General features: G+C 46.4%; 2 protein-coding genes across 7 annotated transcripts in view; both read left to right on the forward strand.

Annotated features, from left to right (window-relative positions):
- LOC139530899 (lateral signaling target protein 2 homolog) overlaps positions 1–12,492 on the forward strand; it is a 67,565-nt gene extending 55,073 nt beyond the window's left edge. For 2 of the 4 annotated variants that reach the window (XM_071327686.1, XM_071327684.1), the window contains exons 4-14: positions 1,776–1,978; positions 2,090–2,179; positions 2,310–2,399; positions 2,490–2,591; positions 2,790–4,277; positions 4,569–4,667; positions 4,955–5,118; positions 9,405–9,515; positions 9,649–9,753; positions 9,867–9,970; positions 10,071–12,492. In XM_071327686.1, coding sequence (XP_071183787.1) covers positions 1,776–1,978; positions 2,090–2,179; positions 2,310–2,399; positions 2,490–2,591; positions 2,790–4,277; positions 4,569–4,667; positions 4,955–5,118; positions 9,405–9,515; positions 9,649–9,753; positions 9,867–9,970; positions 10,071–10,202 — 2,688 coding nt within the window. In that variant the 3' untranslated portion in view covers positions 10,203–12,492. The remainder of the gene's footprint in view (positions 1–1,775; positions 1,979–2,089; positions 2,180–2,309; positions 2,400–2,489; positions 2,592–2,789; positions 4,278–4,568; positions 4,668–4,954; positions 5,119–9,404; positions 9,516–9,648; positions 9,754–9,866; positions 9,971–10,070) is intronic. The other 2 variants (XM_071327685.1, XM_071327687.1) reach the window with 2 other exon arrangements.
- Positions 12,493–14,472: 1,980 nt separating this feature from the next.
- LOC139530902 (fibroblast growth factor receptor-like 1) overlaps positions 14,473–21,010 on the forward strand; it is a 60,189-nt gene continuing 53,651 nt past the window's right edge. Inside the window, exons 1-3 of one of the 3 annotated variants that reach the window (XM_071327692.1) lie at positions 14,473–14,840; positions 16,076–16,100; positions 17,904–17,999. In XM_071327692.1, coding sequence (XP_071183793.1) covers positions 17,915–17,999 — 85 coding nt within the window. In that variant the 5' untranslated portion in view covers positions 14,473–14,840; positions 16,076–16,100; positions 17,904–17,914. The other 2 variants (XM_071327693.1, XM_071327691.1) reach the window with 2 other exon arrangements.

The following is a 21,010-nucleotide window of genomic DNA, read 5'->3' on the forward strand; positions in this document are numbered from 1 at the left end:
ACCCAAGTTAAACAATTTAAAGGCAATGCTACCAAATACTAATTGAGTGTATGTAAACTTCTGACCCACTGGGAATGTGATGAAAGAAATAAAAGCTGAAATAAATCATTCTCTCTACTATTATTCTGACATTTCACATTCTTAAAATAAAGTGGTGATCCTAACTGACCTAAGACAGGGAATTTTTACTTGGATTAAATGTCAGGAATTGTGAAACTGAGTTTAAATGTATTTGGCTAAGGTGTATGTAAACTTCCGACTTCAACTTTACATCATCAGCCAAATGCCCCTCTCTCTGAGTGGGGCTATGGCTGCCTCGGTACACTTCGTAAAGACATGAGGTGACAGTGAGAGTCCGAAAGGGAGTCCCAGAAAAGCGAATCTGAGAAATTTCTTGTGAGGAGGGTATATTGAGATGTGAAAGTAAGCGTCCTTCAGGTCGACGAATACGAACCAATCGCCTGGTCGCACAGAACGTAGCAGAGCAGTGTGTGTCAACACTCTGAACGTGTACTTTCTCATGTGCCTGTTCAGAACACGTAGATCTAGGATCGGGCGTATGCCGCCCCCCTTTTTTGAACCTGGAAATATCTTGAGTAAAAACCGCAGTGGCTTTGCTCGGGAGGAACAATTCTCATTGCCCTTTTCCCTATTAGCGATGTGATTTCCTCCCGGAGTACACACGATGATTCCTGAGAACACACACTGATTCCTGGGTGTATATGATTCGATTGAATTGAGGCGGGGTGACAGCGAATTCTAGTCTGTATCCCCTGTCTATCGTGCCCTGTACCCAGTTTGACACTGCGCATGCCAACCAGTTCTCTCTCCGCTCCACGAGAGGGCTGACCGGGCTTCCCCCCATAGATGGTGCTTCAGCACCCTCTGTCAGGGGGAGGGTGTGCGACAGTCCGCGACGCACTGCGTATGTCCCGCTGGTTCGTAGCGGGAGAGCGCTTATGTTGCCTATCACCACAGAAGGAGTGGTAGCTCCCTCTGGTGGCGTTATAGGGAGGCATCCTGTTTGTTTTTGATTTTGTGAGAAACAACATGTCTGAGTGGTGTCTGTAGACCTTCTCTGTCACAGTGGACTGGAAGCGCTCATACTTGGTTGGTAAGGTGGGGCCAGTCGAGGTCATGGAGGACTTCTGGCTGGGGTGTAGATGGGAAGCCACCAGGGGTTTGATGGGGGGCATGTGGGCCAGCCCAATCCCCGCCATGTCAACATAGTCCAACACCGACCCACATTGGACAGGGTTCTTGGAGGAGAAAGGTGTACTCCAGGTACGGGTAAACTCCTCCAGGCATTCTGGGAAGACTAGTAGTAATTGCCTGGCTGCCAGTTTGGCTTTGGGTAGCCTCTTACCCTCTTAGCGAGACATGGTTTTCTCTGCTACTGCATTGGGCCAGGGAATCACCAGTTTATTCGCAGCGCGTTTGCACACATCCGCCTGGCGAGCGAGTTGTAAGACCACGTCTGTGTACAGTTTAGCTAGTTCTGGAAAATGCAGTCGTGTTGAGGTAAGCTTTCTGATGAAAAGCGAGAGGAGGTGTTTGAATGACTCAGAGACGCTGCGTTGGGCCTTTTATAGGGTAAGAGGGACACCCTCCCCGACGCACACGTCTCGACGTTCAGCCAATCATGGCTGGCGTAGTGTAATAAAGGCTTCAGACGAATACGCTGTATCCCATAAGTGAAATACAGAAACGAATACTTGAAAGAGAACTGTTAAATAACACAAGTCATTCCCTTCTCTCTCCATCTCTGTGTGTAGTGTCTGGCTGCAGGCTCCATCATCATGAACAGGGAGATAGAGAGCATGGCCATGAGGCCTCTAGCCAAGGACCTGACCCATAGTCTGGAGGAAGTCCGAAACATCACGAGAGACCAGGCCCTCAGAGACCTCAACTTATACACCGACCGCATGAGGGACGCACTACGCCACTTCGACAGCCTCTTTGCTGAGTTTGAGCTCAGGTAGCTATAGGACATCAACATCTTTAGCTTTTGGACATCATCAACAACAACATATTTGACTGTATTTACGTATTTTTTTTACACAATTCCCTCGATCTCCTCTTCTGTCAGCTATGTGTCAGCCATGGTGCCTGTGAAGTCTCCCAAAGAATACTATGTTCAGCAGGAGGTGATTGTGCTCTTCTGTGAGACTGTGGATAGGTGAGTTGTATGGGGAGGAACAGAGGAATAGAGACGAGTGATGTCACAGGAGATACAGGGTTTAGTACATTTTTTAAATGGTTGGCCAATATTATTTCACATCCTCTCGTCTTTGTTGTTTTTGTTTCAGGGCGCTCAAGCTGGGCTATCTCAGCCAAGACATGATCGATGACTATGAACCAGCTCTGATGTTTACAATCCCCAGACTAGCCATTGTGTGGTAAGTGTTTTCTCCTGTCTCCATCTTCCTCTTCTTCCTAGAACTCTCTGATACTAATAACATTTTATAATCCCCCTGTCTCTCCCTCAGTGGTCTAGTGGTGTACGGTGAAGGTCCACTCAACCTGGATAGGAAACCAGAGGACATGTCTGAGCTCCTCCGGCCTTTTCGCACTTTACTGAAGAAGATCAGGTACCGTTAAGAGGATACACATATAGATTGTCCTCTGTATTTAATCATAGAAAATAGCTCTGTCATTCACAACAATCTTTTGAACATCAGTCTCAAGAACCTGGGCAAACAATCTAAAGGGCATGGGCCACTACCATCCTCATTGAGTGATCATTTTAGGCTGGTAAGTATGTTGTTAAGGTTGTGTTATTCCCATAGGGATCTGCTGCAGACCCTGTCAGAGGAGGAGTTGTTGACGCTGGAGCGGAGCCTTTGTATCTCTCAGGACGGGGAGTTCCCCTTGGTCCCCGAGTGCCCCCCCACACCCACCCCAACCCCCACTATCGCCCCAGACCTCCCTTCATCCAGCAACCCCACCAGCGACACTGGTGAGGAGGGGAGCGAGGAGGAGAGAATGCAGCAACAGGAGGTGCTGTCTCTGTGCACCTCCCACATCCAGGAGGAGGAGGACAGGGAGTGGGAGGAGGTGAAGCGGGCGAAGGAGCAGGGTTCTCTGTGTGAGGAGGTGGAGGAGGCAGACCTGGCCTGCTCCATGCAATATGATGAGGAGGAGATCGAACAGCTCAACATGATGGTGTACCGTGTGGGGGATGAGATGTCCACGCTGCTGTCCCCTCCCAGCCAGGGCCAGTCCCCGGCCCACCACCCCAACAGAGGGGGCTCCAGCGGGGGCTCCAGCACCGAGGCCTCCCCCCTCCGGTTCCTGGTGGGCCGGGGAAGGACAGGTCTCTACCATGAGGAGGAGGACAGAGTCTTCTTCATGGAGGACCTGGACGCAGGAGGGGACATTGTGACCAGCAGCCGTTTGACCCCGCCTTCCAAAGCCCCTCAGCCCTCCTTGCCTCAGCCCCGCAGACCTGGCCCCCTGACAGACTCAACCAGGAATGGCTGGTCCACTGATGCTCAGTCAGATCCGTCCCAGCAGCCCCAAAACCTGCCCCCACAGTGCCCAAACACCAAGCGACCAGCCCCCACCCCCAGCCTGGAGCCCTTGCCCTACACTAACGGCTGGGAGGTGGGCCTGGAGGGAGGCGAGACTGCTGAAGTCATTGCACACCGTATGGGAGGGATGAAGCTCTCGGCCACGGTCATCTTCAACCCCGGCTCCCCCAGCCTGACTGAGCTGGCTGTGGACAAGCTGCTCCTGCCCCGCCCCCCCTCCTCCTCAGCTACAGAGCCCTGCGGCCCCCTGGTGGCCACCCACTGCCTGCTCAACTCCTGTGTCTGCTGCGGCAGCTGTGAAGACGGCCATGATGACGCCCTCACCATGGACAACACAGGGCTGGGGATGGACCTGGGGTTGGACAAACACTGCAAGCCCCATCCGCCACACAGCTCTGTCATCCAGTCCTCTGCCTGTCGCCTGGCCTCCTCAGGACACAACTTACATAGGAAGGGGGACTCTCCCCCCCAGCTGACGCCCCCCTCCTCCCGCTGCTCCTTAGAGCCTCCTCCAGGGGAGGAGGAAGGGGACCAGCGCTGTGACAAGTGCCTGGTGGTGGTGGCCCCGGGATCTCAGCAGGGCCTGGGCCAGGACAGCAGCCCCAATGGAGTAAGGGGAGCCCCAGAGCCCTGTGTCCACCAGTGGAGGACAGTGAAGAGGCCTCAGGCCAGCGGGGGAAGGGACAGGATGGGAACCAGAGAGACAGACGGGGAGTCCAAGGAAGAGAGCAGGAAGAACACTAGGTATGAGCATATGTACTAGAGGTGTGTGTTTGGGTGATGTATTATCAGCGCTCCCCTTCACAGCAGGTAGGCCTCAACAACAGTCATTTACATATCAGTGGAAAGCAAACTTCCTCCACGTCTCTCTGGCTAATTGAACCCAGATCTTGTCATCCACTTGTTGTTTTATGTTCTAGTTGTAATTGCACTTGGCTTTATGTTACTTTTGTGCCTATCATAATGTTCACAGATCCCGTTTTATGTTGCCCATATGTTATCGGTTTATTATTTTATTTAATGATTTATTCCCAGTTTTTTTCAGAACTCTCCTCTCAGCTCAGTCTCCAGTAGTGACTGTGAGAGTATGTCTGTCACCACATGTAGTCTGTCCAGCAGTGCTTACACAGCCAGGTAACCACTGGCCGTGTTTCTGTTTCGTACATCCCCATGTTACAGCTTATGTTATTACTATAACCCTTGCTCATCTCTATTTCACTCACTTTGAGATTGAAATCAACCAAAACCCCTATAGTACGATGCATATTCAAGTACAGTACACAATATGCTGGTGAACAGTCTTTCTGTGTTTATAAGAATGACAATATGACAGTACCTCCTCCCTCCCTCTCCCTTCACTGGATCTCTCTCTCCCGTTCTCACTCTCTCTCTTGCACGTGCGCTTCCCCTCTCTCCTCCAGCCCTGTCAGCAGTCTAACCACGAGCTCAGGGACGTCAGAGGATCTGGACCACCATGAGATCCAGCTGGCCCTGCAGGCTGCTAAGATGGCCGCCAGGAACAAGATCCGCTCGCGCTTCCACAGCAGCAGTGACCTCATCCACCGCCTCTTCGTCTGCATATCGGGTATGACACACTCTCTCGCTCTCTCTCTGAGGGTATGACTATCTGTCCAAGGATATTACTCTCCAAGGGTATAGCTGTGGTTTGATGGGGTAAATCAGTCTGTTTCTCATGTTTTTCTTTCTTTTTACTCTGAAAGACAATGAAATCATGCTTTTGTTGCTTAACCAGTATGCACTCCTCTTCACTCCTCTTCACTCCACCCTATAGTGCTTCTCTATTTATGACAAATGTTTTGCTGCTAGTCTTACAAGAAGCTAAAATGACTATGTAGGCTGATGACTACACATCAGCACCCACAGCCAGTGAGCTCACTGAGACTCTTAGCAAGGAGTTACAGTCAGTGTCAGAATGGGTAATGACCAAATAACTGGTCTTAAATACATCTAAAACCTTCCTCTTAAACCTCAACCTCAACTGGAGTTTGACATAAAGGGTGTGAACATTGAACAAGTTGAAGAAGCTGAAGTCCTAGGAGTAACATTGGATAGTCAGTTATCATGGTCAAGTCATATTGACAAAGTTGCTGTGATGATGGGGAGAGGTAGGTCTGTTATAAAAATATGTTCTGTGTTTTTGACACACAGATCAACTAATTGTTCAGGCTCTGATCTTGTCCCATCTTGATTACTGTACGGTAATATGGTCAGGTGCAGCAAAGAAAGACCTTGTAAAGCTGCAGCGGGCTCAAAACAAAGCAGCACGCCTTAACTGCACACAAAGAACAAACTTCAACAACATGCATGATCGTTTTTCATGGTTGCGGAGAAATTGACTACTACTATTGACTAGGAAACGTGTGTGTTGGATTTTTTTTTTTTCACCTTTATTTAACTAGGTAGGCTAGTTGAGAACAAGTTCTCATTTACAACTGCGACCTGGCCAAGATAAAGCAAAGCAGTGTGACACAGACAACAACACAGAGTTACACATGGAGTAAACAATAAACAAGCCAATAACACAATAAACAAGTCAATGACACAGTAGAAAAAAGAAAGTCTATATACAGTGTGTGCAAAAGGCATGAGGAGGTAAGGCAATAAATAGGACATAGGAGCGAATAATTACGATTTAGCAGATTAACACTGGAGTGATAAATGAGCAAATGATGATGTGCAAGTAGAGATACTGGTGTGCAAAATAGCAGAAAAGTAAACAAAATAAAAACAGTATGGGGATGAGGTAGGTAGATTGGGTGGGCTATTTACAGATGGACTATGTACAGCTGCAGCGATCAGCTCAGATAGTTGATGTTTAAAGTTGGTGAGGGAAATAAAAGTCTCCAACTTCAGCGATTTTTGCAATTCGTTCCAGTCACTGGCAGCAGAGAACTGGAAGGAAAGGCGGCCAAATGAGGTGTTGGCTTTGGGGATGATCAGTGAGATATACCTGCTGGAACGTGTGCTACGGGTGGGTGTTGTTATTGTGAACTGAGATAAGGCGGAGCTTTACCTAGCATAGACTTATAGATGACCTGGAGCCAGTGGGTCTGCGACGAATATGTAGCGAGGGCCAGCCGACTAGAGCATACAGGTCGCAGTGGTGGGTGGTATAAGGTGATTTGGTAACAAAGCGGATGGCACTGTGATAGACTACATGCAGTTTGCTGAGTAGAGTATTGGAAGCTATTTTGTAGATGACATCGCCGAAGTCGAGGATCGGTAGGATAGTCAGTTTTACTAGGGTAAGTTTGGCGGCGTGAGTGAAGGAGGCTTTGTTGCGAAATAGAAAGCCAATTCTAGATTTGATTTTGGATTGGAGATGTTTAATATGAGTCTGGAAGGAGAGTTTAGTCTAGCCAGACACCTAGGTATTTATAGTTGTCCACATATTCTAGGTCGGAACCGTCCAGGGTGGTTATGCTAGTCGGGCGGGCGGGTGCGGGCAGCGAACGGTTGAAAAGCATGCATTTGGTTTTACTAGCGTTTAAGAGCAGTTGGAGGCCACGGAAGGAGTGTTGTATGGCATTGAAGCTCGTTTGGAGGTTAGTTAGCACAGTGTCCAAGGAAGGGCCAGAAGTATACAGAATGGTGTCGTCTGCGTAGAGGTGGATCAGGGAATCTCCCGCAGCAAGAGCGACATCATTGATATATACAGAGAAAAGTGTCGGCCCGAGAATGTAACCCTGTGGTACCCCCATAGAGACTGCCAGAGGTCCAGACAACATGCCCTCCGATTTGACACACTGAACTCTGTCTGCAAAGTAGTTGGTGAACCAGGCGAGGCAGTCATTAGAAAAACCAAGGCTATTGAGTCTGCCGATAAGAATACGGTGATTGACAGAGTCGAAAGCCTTGGCCAGGTCGATGAAGACGGCTGCACACAGTACTGTCTTTTATCGATGGCGGTTATGATATCGTTTAGTACCTTGAGCGTGGCTGAGGTACACCCGTGACCGGCTCGGAAGCCGGATTGCACAGCGGAGAAGGTACGGTGGGATTCGAAATGGTCAGTGATCTGTTTATTAACTTGGCTTTCGAAGACTTTAGATAGGCAGGGCAGGGTGGATATAGGTCTGTAACAGTTTGGGTCTAGGGTGCAGCTTTCAAATCTTTAGGGATCGTGGACAATACGAAAGAGAGGTTGAACAGGCTGGTAATAGGGGTTGCAACAATGGCGGCGGATAGTTTTAGAAAGAGAGGGTCCAGATTGTCTAGCCCAGCTGATTTGTACGGGTCCAGGTTTTGCAGCTCTATCAGAACATCTGCTGTCTGGATTTGGGTGAAGGAGAAGCTGGGGAGGCTTGGGCGAGTAGCTGCGGGGGAGGCGGAGCTGTTGGCCGGAGTTGGAGTAGCCAGGAGGAAGGCATGGCCAGCCGTTGAGAAATGCTTATTGAAATTTTCGATTATCATGGATTTATCAGTGGTGATCGTGTTACCTAGCCTCAGTGCAGTGGGCAGCTGGGAGGAGGTCCTCTTGTTCTCCATGGACTTTACAGTGTCCCAAAACTTTTTTGGGTTAGAGCTACAGGATGCGCATTTCTGCTTGAAAAAGCTAGCCTTTGCTTTCCTGACTGACTGTGTGTATTGGTTCCTGACTTCCCTGAACAGTTGCATATCGTGGGGACTATTCGATGCTAGTGCAGTCCGCCACAGGATGTTTTTGTGCTGGTCAAGGGCAGTCATGTCTGGAGTGAACCAAGGGCTATATCTGTTCTTAGTTCTGCATTTTTTGAACGGGGCATGCTTATCTAAGATGGTGAGGAAATTACTTTTAAAGAATGACCAGGCATCCTCGACTGACGGGATGAGGTCGATATCCTTCCAGGATACCCTGGCCAGGTCGATTAGAAAGGCCTGCTCGCAGAAGTGTTTCGGGGAGCGTTTGACAGTGATGAGGGGTGGTCGTTTGACCGCGGACCCATAGCGGATACAGGCAATGAGGCAGTGATCGCTGAGATCCTGATTGAAAACAGCGGAGGTGTATTTGGAGGGCAAGTTGGTCAGGATAATGTCTATGAGGGTGCCCATGTTTACGGATTTAGGGTTGTACCTGGTGGGTTCCTTGATAATTTGTGTTAGATTGAGGGCATCTAGCTTAGATTGTAGGACTGCCGGGGTGTTAAGCATATCCCAGTTTAGGTCACCTAACAGAACGAACTCTGAAGCTAGATGGGGGGCGATCAATTCACAAATGTTGTCCAGAGCACAGCTGGGAGCGGAGGGGGGTCGATAGCAGGCGGCAACAGTGAAAGACTTATTTCTGGAGAGGTTAATTTTTTTAGTTAGAAGTTCAAACTGTTTGGGTATAGACCTGGAAAGTATGACAGAAATGCCTAAACACTTGTATAATCTATTTGCATACACTTCAAACAGACATCCATACTCCACCAGACACACCACTATGGGTTTCTTCACGGTAACCCAAACCGAAAACAGATTGAATGCCTGACTCAGTTATGTATAGAGCCATGTCATCGTGGAATGCTCTGCCACCAGAGGTTGCTCAGGCAAAAAGAAAGAAAAAAAAACATCTTGTATCACATCCTCTCCTCTCTCTATAGATCTAATTTAACTGTATATATGAATAGTGTGTAAATAGTATTTTTTTTGTCCCTTGGTGTCCTTCCAATATATAGTACTTTGTAATGAATTTGTGCGTTTTATGTGGACCACGGGAAGAGTAGCTGCTGCATGTGCAGTAGCTAATAGGGATCCTAATAAACTAAACTCCAAAGGTTTTACACTGTGTTCCACAATACATTAGCCTACTGGGCTTTGCTCTTATCACATGTACCACATTTGGACCACAGTTTTTTTTGCATCTCACTGGTTCCTCTTGACCCCCAGGTGTTGCTGACCAACTGCAGACAAACTACGCGGCTGACCTTCGAAGCATTCTGAAGACACTGTTTGAAGTCATGGCTACCTCTGAGCAGGGGGACAATGACAAGCAGAAAGGTGGGAATCTTTATATTGACTTGCAGTAATGCCAAGGATCTTAGTGTACTTCTCCCAGTATGTTATTCTGTAATGTACTGTATACTGACAGAATGACCATGGTTATGACACAGCTGTGCTCTGTGTGGTTCAGCAGGTCCAGGGCTGCGCAGCGCCATGCTGGAGGACTGTGCTCTCTGTCAGGAGACCATCTCTTCCTCTGAGCTGGCAGCCAAGGCCCGGGAGGAACAGTTCGAAGGTCAGCACCTCCCCTTTCTCCTCAAAAATCACATACACACATATGCATGCATGCACAGTGACGCATGAATAAACAAGCACCACTATTAATGTGCCTATGCTTTTCCCCTGTAGATCCCCCAGACTGGGTTCCTGATGAGGAATGTGACTCCTGCATCACCTGTAAGGCCCCCTTCACCGTCATCCGCAGAAAGCACCACTGTAGGAGCTGTGGCAAGGTAACACAAAACACCTGCACAGATCTCTTTAAGTATTGTACTACGTAAAATAAATGGTAAACAATCAAATATACCTTGTTTGTTTTACGTCTCATTTCAGATCTTCTGCTCTCGCTGCTCCTCCCACTCAGCCCCGTTACCGCGGTACGGCCAGGTGAAGTCCGTTAGGGTGTGTACACACTGCTACATGTTCCACGTCACACCATTCTACAGCGACAAGACTGGCATCTGACCCCTGCTGTACCAACAGACTCCCCCGCCTCCCTGCCCCCTGCCTCTACAGAAGCATATCCAGGGGATATGAGGCTATATTCAAAGTAAATCCCCAACTGCACAGAGCGACCTTAACGATCAACTTCATCACACTGTACGGCAAGGCAAGGCTTTGAAATAGGAGGACATGGATGAGAGCGCAGAGAGATGAAATAAGGTCTTATGTGAAGGCACATAAACTATGATTATACCCTTTCTGTTATTTTTGAGATGCTACTGCTGCCTGAAAGGGACCTACGGCGCCTGATACTATGCTGTCCTCCTTCTCTGACTCACTGATGCCTGTCTGTGGAGGCAGAGGAAGAAGAAAGAAAACAACCGACTGGAAATAGGGTTTTGTACTGGCATGTTGCAAGGCTACTCTGGACAGGTCCAGTGCTTTAGGAACAGCTTCTGGGGCTGTTTGAAGCTGAAAAGAGAGAGAAAGCCTTTGGAACATTTTTGTTTTATTGCTTGTGTATAAAAAAGGCCTTCTGACATCCTGTCCTATGCTTTAGTGGGCTTCCCACACTTGTGCCAGAGCTCTCTCAGGGCTCCGATGTTAATTTAAAGAATGTAAGTCATAATAAACATGTAAATTAAGGATAATTATGTTGATAGTGATGATAATCTCCGCACCACTGATCTCGTTTGTTTGGCCAAAATGGCTCTAAAGGTTTTAATTTTAGTTTGTCATGTAATTCCTGATGCTGTAATGATGAGGAGGGGAACGCAATCCTCACCAGGCTACCTATCAGCGAAGCAAAAAAAGAAGAGATTTACTCCTAGAATGGTTTAGGTATAGATTCCTCCCATGGAAATGTGTGGAGTTTTCAGCAATGCTTTAAACGGCAATGAATGTGTTATATCGTTTAAAGACATGGGATTTTGATTTTAGCTACAGTGTCTCAAAGAACACTTAAGTTGTCTGGCCTTTTAATAACAATGTGGGCAGTGGCCATTGCTCTTTCAGTCATAACATGTCATGTTTTTAATGATTTATCTTGTTCCCTACTCACCCCAACCTTAACCTGTGTAACTCCTCGACCTCTGAGATTGATGTGGTCACATCAGTCACTCTCTCAGGCATTGGATGCCCTCTAGTGGAGAGAGACTGTAACCTCCTACCACACATCATCAGCACCAAGATTATCTGTGATTGTTAGAATCATGGAGTGCGTATCACATACTAGTTAGAGGTTCATGAGGCTTGTCTCCCATCAGTTGGTTAAGGCAGCAATGTTGTTTTTTTCCCTTCTATGTATATTGTTGCAAAGCACATTTATCTTAAGTAATATTTTAACTCCCAGTGGTGGCATTGATCAAATCAAATCAAAGTTTATTTGTCACGTGCGCCGAATAAAACAGGTGTAGACCTTACAGTGAAATGCTTACTTACAAGCTCTAACCAATAGTGCAAAAAAGGTGTTAGGTGAACAATGGTCAAGTAGCACTGATAGCACACTTATCTAGACAGGTGTCACTAGAACAGAGACACAACTCTCCTACTACACCAAGAAGGTCATTGGTGTACATTCTCATTATCTTGGTTACATACCAGCTGCTGTTGCAGAAACATATGTGATCTGTAGTGAAATCAGTTAGAATATGTTACAAATATAGTCTCATACCATTAAGTTGTTAAAAATGTTTTGTTACATCCTAACCTGGTTATATACATCGTCTCCATACCTCTGTGCACAATGTAGTACTGTTCCCAGTTGATAACCACTTCCTCTACTGTTACATCATCATATTCCTGCTCCCTCCTCTAGTCATCTCTGATGCAGAGGGAACACTTCGCCATCTGGGTTACAATGGAGAATGAGTTGGAGTTGATGTGGATAGAGGAATGGCCAATCTGACATAACTGTCTCAAACAACCATGGCTTTTTACACTTCAAGGCCGCACCAGTTATATCAAATCTGCGCTGTCTTATAAGCTAATTCTCAGGCTTCATCTTGTCTAGACCACTCACTACTTCTACAAGTTTTATTTTTACTGAGGAAATTATAGAAACTTTTAAGAGATTGTCATTTTAATTTTATAAAGAACAGAAGGAAATTATGTAAATGTATAAATCTATTACTCATTTTTCTGTATAAAGGAATGATGCAGTAATTCAATGACTGGACATCCTATTACGTCAGAGCTTGTTCTTATTTTGTAAAGGCTAGCTACATTTCAATAGTAAGAGCTATGTGGAACATTGGGAAAATGAAATAATATGATTTAAATGTCATGAAAATTAAATGACTTCCTCTTTGAATAAGTGTTTATCGTCATTTCTGTCTTGTACTACTATTTTTTTTTTTTTTTTTTCACCTTTATTTAACCAGGTAGGCTAGTTGAGAACAAGTTCTCATTTGCAACTGCGACCTGGCCAAGATAAAGCATAGCAGTGTGAACAGACAACACAGAGTTACACATGGAGTAAACAATAAACAAGTCAATAACATGGTAGAAAAAAAAAGAGAATCTATATACAATGTGTGCAAACGGCATGAGGTAGGCAATAAATCGAATAATTACAATTTAGCAGATTAACACTGGAGTGATAAATCATCAGATGATCATGTGCAAGAAGAGATACTGGTGTGCAAAAGAGCAGAAAAGTAAATAAATAAAAGCAGTATGGGGGGTGAGGTAGGTAAATTGGGTGGGTAGTTTACAGATGGACTATGTACAGCTGCAGCGATCGGTTAGCTGCTCGGATAGCAGATTTTTAAAGTTGTTGAGGGAGATAAAAGTCTCCAACTTCAGAGATTTTTGCAATTCGTTCCAGTCGCAGGCAGCAGAGAACTGGAAGGAAAGGCGTCCAAATGAGGTTTTGGCTTTAGGGATGATCAGTGAGATACACCTGCTGGAGCGCGTGCTGCGGGTGGGTGTAGCCATCGTGACCAGTGAACTGAGATAAGGCGGCACTTTACCTAGCATAGCCTTGTAGATGACCTGGAGCCAGTGGGTCTGACGACGAACATGTAGCGAGGGCCAGCCGACTAGGGCATACAGGTCGCAGTGGTGGGTCGTATAAGGTGCTTTAGTAACAAAACGAATGGCACTGTGATAAACTGCATCCAGTTTGCTGAGTAGAGTATTGGAAGCTATTTTGTAGATGACATCGCCGAAGTCGAGGATCGGTAGGATAGCCAGTTTTACTAGGGTAAGTTTGGCGGCGTGAGTGAAGGAGGCTTTGTTGCGGAATAGAAAGCCGATTCTTGATTTGATTTTGGATTGGAGATGTTTGATATGAGTCTGGAAGGAGAGTTTGCAGTCTAGCCAGACACCTAGGTACTTATAGATGTCCACATATTCTAGGTCAGAACCGTCCAGGGTGGTGATGCTAGTCGGGCGTGCGGGTGCAGGCAGCGAACGGTTGAAAAGCATGCATTTGGTTTTACTAGCGTTTAAGAGCAGTTGGAGGCCACGGAAGGAGTGTTGTATGGCATTGAAGCTCGTTTGGAGGTTAGATAGCACAGTGTCCAAGGAACTACTATACATGTCATTGTTATTCTCTCAGGCAGGTGTGACATTTGTCAACTCGTCATTGATACATCCGGTCTTGGCACTTGAGTGTAGACACCTTCAAGCACAACATGATCCAAAAGGATTTCATGTCATTGGAACATGCCTCTTGTGACGTTCTGAGGGCAGATACATCCCAGTCCCACTGGGTGGCAGCACCTATTCATTGAAACCCTCATTGGCTGATATCTGACTGATAGTATGCAGTTGTTTAGTATTTATTAGGATCCTTATTACTTCCTGGGGTCGAAACAAGGTTTCTTCAGTATGTTATCCATACATTAACACAACTCACCCCTAGCAATTAAAATGTTTCCTTTTCATAATCCATTTTAATAAATTGATGTTATGGGCGTTGCTGAAAGTCTACTCTGTTCTGTTCTTCTGGCGTTAGGATAAAGTTGCCTCAATGCTGATCTGAGGTCAGTGTTGTATTTTTCCTCCTAATGGTCAAGGTCAGGAATTAGGGAGGGAAACTTTATCCTAGATCTGTTACAGGGGTGACGTTTACCCCAATCCCTGATTGTCAGCCACTGCAATTGTTTTAAATTACTGTGGATTATTTTGACAACTTTAAATTGAGGCATATACAATTACATATTTGACTCGTGTAGGGGCTATTGGATCGTGATAGTGAGAAATAAAGAGTTAATTTTCATAGTTACCCAGTCCTTATATGTGATTGGTCCAAAATTGAGAGCTGGGATTAGACAACTCTCTGCACTGCTAAATCTCGTAGTCGATGAAGTAGAGTCTACTCTAAATACAGATTGGATACAGACTTAAAACGATCTAACATTTCCAGTTTGTCGAGAAGTTAATTCAGCATTTTAATGGATACCCATGTGTGATAAATGTACGCATTTGATTGTATGCTTTGTCTGATTTACAGTTTTTCCATATAGCCGATCTATGCTGAATGGATATACAGTCATGCAGCGATCATTAATTATAGTGGTGGTAAAAAAGCGTCGATGAAATCGGCCACTGTCAATAAATAAATGGAGACTGCGAGGACTTCTATGAGAATGGGTAACAAGTGTTCTATAAAGAGGCTGATACGAGGTTGACTTCATTCAGTGGAAACTTCAGGTATGTCATTCATAAAAAACATTGTTGTGCAAAATATACAGGGCATATGACCTTTTTCACACGATTAAATGGTTGGCAATAGTTCATAGAAATATTATTTATTTAATTTACTATAAAAGACATGATTGGCTGTTATCTATTGGTTGCTTACCTATATAGTTATATGGATATAATTACTATTCAATTCATTTGCCATGATGTGTAATTTTTAGATATGGCAAAATGTTATATACAGTAATTAATGAATGCAAATGGTGACAATTATACAATATAATACAGTTGTGTTTCAGATAAGAAATATTCATTTTTACTTGTAGTATTTTTTTAAACATAAGGGGCAGTCTGTGAGGGCAGCATAACTTTAATGAGTGTGCGCCATATTGACCACAGATACAGTGCCTTCAGAAAGTATTCATACCCCTTGACTTATTCCACATTTTGTTTCTCCAGCCTGAGTTCAAAATGGGTTAAATAGATTTTTCTCTCTCACCCATCTACACACAATACCCCATAATGGCAAAGTGCCCCAAAAAAAATGGGACATTTTAGCTAATTTATTGAAAATGAAATACAGAGCTATCTCATTTACATAAGTATTCACACCCTTAAGTCAATACATGTTAAAATCACCTTTGGCAGCAATTACAGCGGTTAGTTTTTCTGGGCAAATCTCTAAGAGCTTTGCACACCTGGATTGTACAACATGTGCACATTATTCTTAAAAAAATTATTCAAGCTCTGTCAAGTTCGTTGTTAATCATTGCTAGACAGCCATTTTCAAGTCTTGCCATAGATTTTCAACATTCAATGTCGTCTTGGTAAGCAACTCCAGTGTCTATTTGGCCTTGTATGTTAAGTTATTGCCCTGCTGAAAGGGGAATTTGTCTCCCAATGTCTGTTTGGAAAGCAGACTGAACCAGGTTTTCCTCTAGGGTTTTGCCTGTGCTTAGCACTATTCCGTTTCGTTTTATCCTTAAACAAAAGTCCCTAGTCCATGCCGATGACAAGCATACCAATAACATGATTCAGCCACCACCATGCTTGATAATATGAAGAGTGGTACTCAGTGATGTGTTGTGTTGGATTTGCCACAAACATAATGCTTTGTATTCAGGGCAAAAGTATATTTCTTTGACACATTTTTTGCAGTTTTACTTTAGTACCTTATTGCAAACAAGATGAATGTTTTGGAATATTTTTTATTCTGTACATGTAACGCTTGCCGTCTGGAGAAGGAGAGGAGGACCAAGGTGCAGCGTGGTAAGTGGTCATATTTTTTAATAAAATACGAAAACACTTGACAAACAACAAAAACGAACAGTCCTGAAAGGTGAAACAAAACACTAACAGGAAACAACCACCCACAAACAAAAGTGGTAAATCAGGCTACCTAAATATGGCTCCCAATCAGAGACAACGATAGACAGCTGCCTCTGATTGGGAACCACACCAGGCCAAACACACAGAAACAGAAAACCTAGACCTACAACATAGAATACCCAGACATAGAATACCCACCCACATCACACCCTGACCAAACTAAAAATAGAAACATACAAAGCAATCTACGGTCAGGGCGTGACAGTACAGGTTTCCTTTTCAGTCTGTCATTTAGGTTAGTATTGTGGAGTAACTTCAATGTTGTTGATCCATCCTCAGATATCCCCTATTTATTTATTTTATTTATTTTATTTCACCTTTATTTAACCAGGTAAGCTAGTTGAGGACAAGTTCTCATTTACAACTGCGACCTGGCCAAGATAAAGCAAAGCAGTGTGACACAGACAACAACACAGAGTTACATATGGAGTAAACAATAAACAAGCCAATAACACAGTAGAAAAAAGAAAGTCTATATACAGTGTTATATATACAGTCTATCACATCTGTTAAAATTTGTAATTGTTTTAAAGTTACCATTGGCCTCATGGTGAAATCCCTGAGCCACGGCAGCAGCTACTCTTCCTGTGGTCCAGCAAAATTAGTTATACAATTTTTTAAATATTACAATACATTTCACAACAGATTTCGGGCCATTACGCTACTATCACATATCTACAACACAAAGTACATGTGTATGTGTGTGTCTCTTCACAGTCCCCGATGTTCCATTTTTATCAGTTTTTTTAATCTGATTTTACTGCTTGCATGAGTTACTTGATGTGGAATTAGAGTTCCATGTAGTCATGGCTCTATATAGTACTGTGCGCCTCCCATAGTCTGTTCTGGACTTGGGGACTGTGAAGAGACCTCTGGTGGCATGTCTTGTGACGTATACAAGGCGGTCTGAGCTGTGTGCTAGTAGTTTAAACAGACACCTTGGTGCTTTCAACGTGTCAACACCTCTCACAAATACAAATAGCGATAAAGTCCATCTCTCCTTTACTTTGAGCCTGGAGAGATTGACATGCATATTATTGATGTTAGGTGTCCGTGTACATTTAAGGGCCAGCCGTGCTGCTCTGTTCTGGGCCAATTGAAAAAGTAAGGGACCTAGACAGTTGCCCTGGGGCATGCCTGACTCTATCTGGATTATTTTGGAGAGGCTTCCATTAAAGAACACCCACCGTGTTCTGTTAGACAGGTAACTCTCGATCCACAATATAGCAGGGGATGTAAAGCAGGGTCTTGTGTGTAGGCTAGATACACAAAATCTCAATTTAATCCATTTTAAATTCAGGCTGTAACACAGCAAAATGTAGAAAAAGTCAAGGGGTGTGAATACTTTCTCAAGGCATTGTATATATTGAATATAGATAAATATACTAACACAAAGGGTACATATGTTATTGTGTCAATCAATCACATGATTTAAAAAATGTGCATAGCTGCACTATGCGTTTTCATTTATAAGAGAAGTCCCCATGCATTACAGTTCCATTATGGCAAAAAACATCAGCCATGACACATAACTGTGTCGGACTGGTTGGAGCATATATATTGTCCATATCATCTAACAAGGCAAACTGCTTTCCCTGGGGATGGATGTGAGTTCTGCTGTGTGCGCTAATACAATCTGGAAGGCCTGGGTGTTTTTATATTTTTTGACTGTATGTCTTTTAGATTTGGGGAACATGAAGTTGTCTTCAGTCAGAATGGGAGTCGTCAAGGTCATGTTGCTCATCTTTTTGGCCATTCTGTTGTCTGACTGTGCAAGGGGTGAGTAACATCTTTGGGATATTTATTTTATTTTTCTTAACTTTACTACCTTTCTTTCTGCCTTTCTTTTCTTTCTGCCTTTCTTTCTTTCTCTCTCTCTTTCTTTCTTTCTTTCTTTCTTTCTTGCCTACACAGTAGGGTCCAATCGTTTTAGTGAAATATTAGTAGATAAATTGGTTAGTCTAAGTTAGTTTGACTGCTGTGGCTTTTTGTTTAGACGGAGAAAAGCTCAGTTGGCTCTAACTTCTTTACACTAAGAAGTAAGAGAGGGAAAAAGTAGAACAAAAACTCTAAACAGAACCCAAAATCAACAGTGGGGAAGTAGCGAGAAAACCAACCCAACTCCCCCCTTCAGTGTGGGATCTCTTCAGTCATGGCCATACAGTATGTGTGTGTGACTGTGTGTGCATGCACCACAGCTAAACCAAACATACACATCCATCAGCTTCCCAGGGTGAAAGAACACAAATCAGTCCAGCTCTCCCAGGGTTGTCCCAGGGATCGGACTGTCTCAGCATCATGTCTGTGTTTGTGTGTCTGTGTGTCTGTGTAACGGTTTTCTTCCTGGGATGAAGGAGAGGACCAACACGCAGCGCGGCTAGTGTTCAACATTATTTAATAAAGAATATATGAGAACACTACAATCAACAAAACAAGAAAATGTGAAAACCGAAAGCAGTCCTATCTGGTGCAGAACACAAAGACAGAAGACAACCACCCACAATCCCCAACACAAAACAAGCCACCTATATATATGATTCTCAATCAGGGACAACGATTGACAGCTGCCTCTGATTGAGAACCATATCAGGCTGAACACAGAAACAGACAAACTAGACACACAACATAGAATGCCCACCCAGCTCACGTCCTGACCAACTCTAAAACAAGCAACACACATAAGAACTATGGTCAGGACGTGACAGTACCCCCCTCCTGAGGTGCGGACTCCGAACGCACCCCTAAATCTTAAGGGGAGGGTCTGGGTGGGCATCTGTCCGCGGTGGCGGCTCCGGCGCAGGACGAGGACACCACTCCACCATTGTCTTTGTCCCCCTCCTTAGCGTCCTTTGAGTGGCGACCCTCGCCCCCGACCCTGGTCTAGGAACCTTCACAAAGGTCCCCCCTAGATAGAGGAGACTGCTCAGGACAGAGAGGTAGCTCAGGACAGAGAGGTAGCTCAGGACAGAGAGGTAGCTCAGGACAGAGAGGTAGCTCAGGACAGAGAGGTAGCTCAGGACTAATGGCAGCTCCGGGCTGAGGGGCAGCTCATGACTGGAGGGCAGCTCATGACTGGAGGGCAGCTCATGACTGGAGGGCAGCTCATGACTGGAGGGCAGCTCATGACTGGAGGGCAGCTCATGACTGGCAGGCGGCTCTGGCGGCTCCTGACTGGCGGGCGGCTCTGGCGGCTCCTGACTGGCGGGCGGCTCTGGCGGCTCCTGACTGACGGACGGCTCTAGCGGCTCCTGACAGACGGGCGGCTCTGACGGCTCGGGACAGACGGGCGGCTCTGACGGCTCGGGACAGACGGGCGGCTCTGACGGCTCGGGACAGGCAGGCAGCTCAGACGGCGCTGGGCAGGCAGGCAGCTCAGACGGTGCTAGGCAGGCAGGCAGCTCAGACGGTGCTGGGCAGGCAGGCAGCTCAGACGGCGCTGGGCAGGCAGGCAGCTCAGACGGCGCTGGGCAGGCAGGCAGCTCAGACGGCGCTGGGCAGGCAGGCAGCTCAGGCGGCGCTGGGCAGGCGAGCAGTGCAGGCGGCGTTGGGCAGACGGCCGACTCTGACCTGCTGAGGCGCACAGTAGGCCTGGTGCGTGGTGCCGGAACTGGTGGTACCGGACTGGAGACACGCACCTCAAGGCTAGTGCGGGGAGCAGGAACAAGGCACACTGGACTCTCGAGGCACACTATAGGCCTGGTGCGTGGTATCGGCACTGGAGGTACTGGGCTGGAGACACGCACCACAGGGAGAGTGCGTGGAGGAGGAACAGGGCTCTGGAGACCCACAGGAGGCTTGGTGCGTGGTCCCGGAACTGGAGGTACTGGGCTGGAGACACGCACCACAGGGAGAGTGCGTGGAGGAGGAACAGGGCTCTGGAGACGCACTGGAAGCCTGGTGCGTGGTGTAGGCACTGGTGGTACTGGGCTGGGGCGGGAAGGTGGCGCCGGAAATACCGGACCGTGCAGGCGTACTGGCTCCCTTGAGCACCGAGCCTGCCCAACCTTACCTGGTTGAATGCTCCCCGTAGCCCGACCAGTGCGGGGAGGTGGAATAACCCGCACTGGGCTGTGTTGGCGAACCGGGGACACCATGCGTAAGGCTGGTGCCATGTATGCCGGCCCGAGGAGACGCACTGGAGACCAGACGCGTTGAGCCGGCTTCATGGCACCTGGCTCAATGCTCACTCTAGCCCGGCCGATATGTGGAGCTGGAATGTACCGCACCGGGCTAAGCACACGTACAGGAGACACCGTGCGCTCTTCCGCACAACACAGTGTCTGCCTGTACTCCCGCTCTCCACGGTAAGCAGGTCTCCTACCTGCCTTCGCCACACTACCCTTTAGCCCCCCCCCCCCCCCAATAACTTTTTGGGGTTTCTTCTCAGGCTTCCAGCCACGCTTCCGTGCTGCCTCCTCATACCACCGCTCCTGGGCTTTAGCTGCCTCCATCTCTTCACGAGAGCGGCGATATTCTCCAATGTGAGCCCAGTGTCCTTTTCCCTCCAGAATTTCCTCCCATGTCCAGGAGTCCTGTGTATTGGGCCGCTGCTGCTGCCCGTAGCCACGCTGCTTGGTCCGAGTTTGGTGGGTGGTTCTGTAACGGTTTTCTTCCTGGGATGAAGGAGAGGACCAACACGCAGCGCGGCTAGTGTTCAACATGATTTAATAAAGAATATGAGAACACTACAATCAACAAAACAAGAAAATGTGAAAACCGAAAGCAGTCCTATCTGGTGCAGAACACAAAGACAGAAGACAACCACCCACAATCCCCAACACAAAACAAGC

The sequence above is a fragment of the Salvelinus alpinus genome, chromosome 9 (genome assembly GCF_045679555.1).
Source record: "Salvelinus alpinus chromosome 9, SLU_Salpinus.1, whole genome shotgun sequence".
NCBI classification, from domain to species: domain Eukaryota; kingdom Metazoa; phylum Chordata; class Actinopteri; order Salmoniformes; family Salmonidae; genus Salvelinus; species Salvelinus alpinus.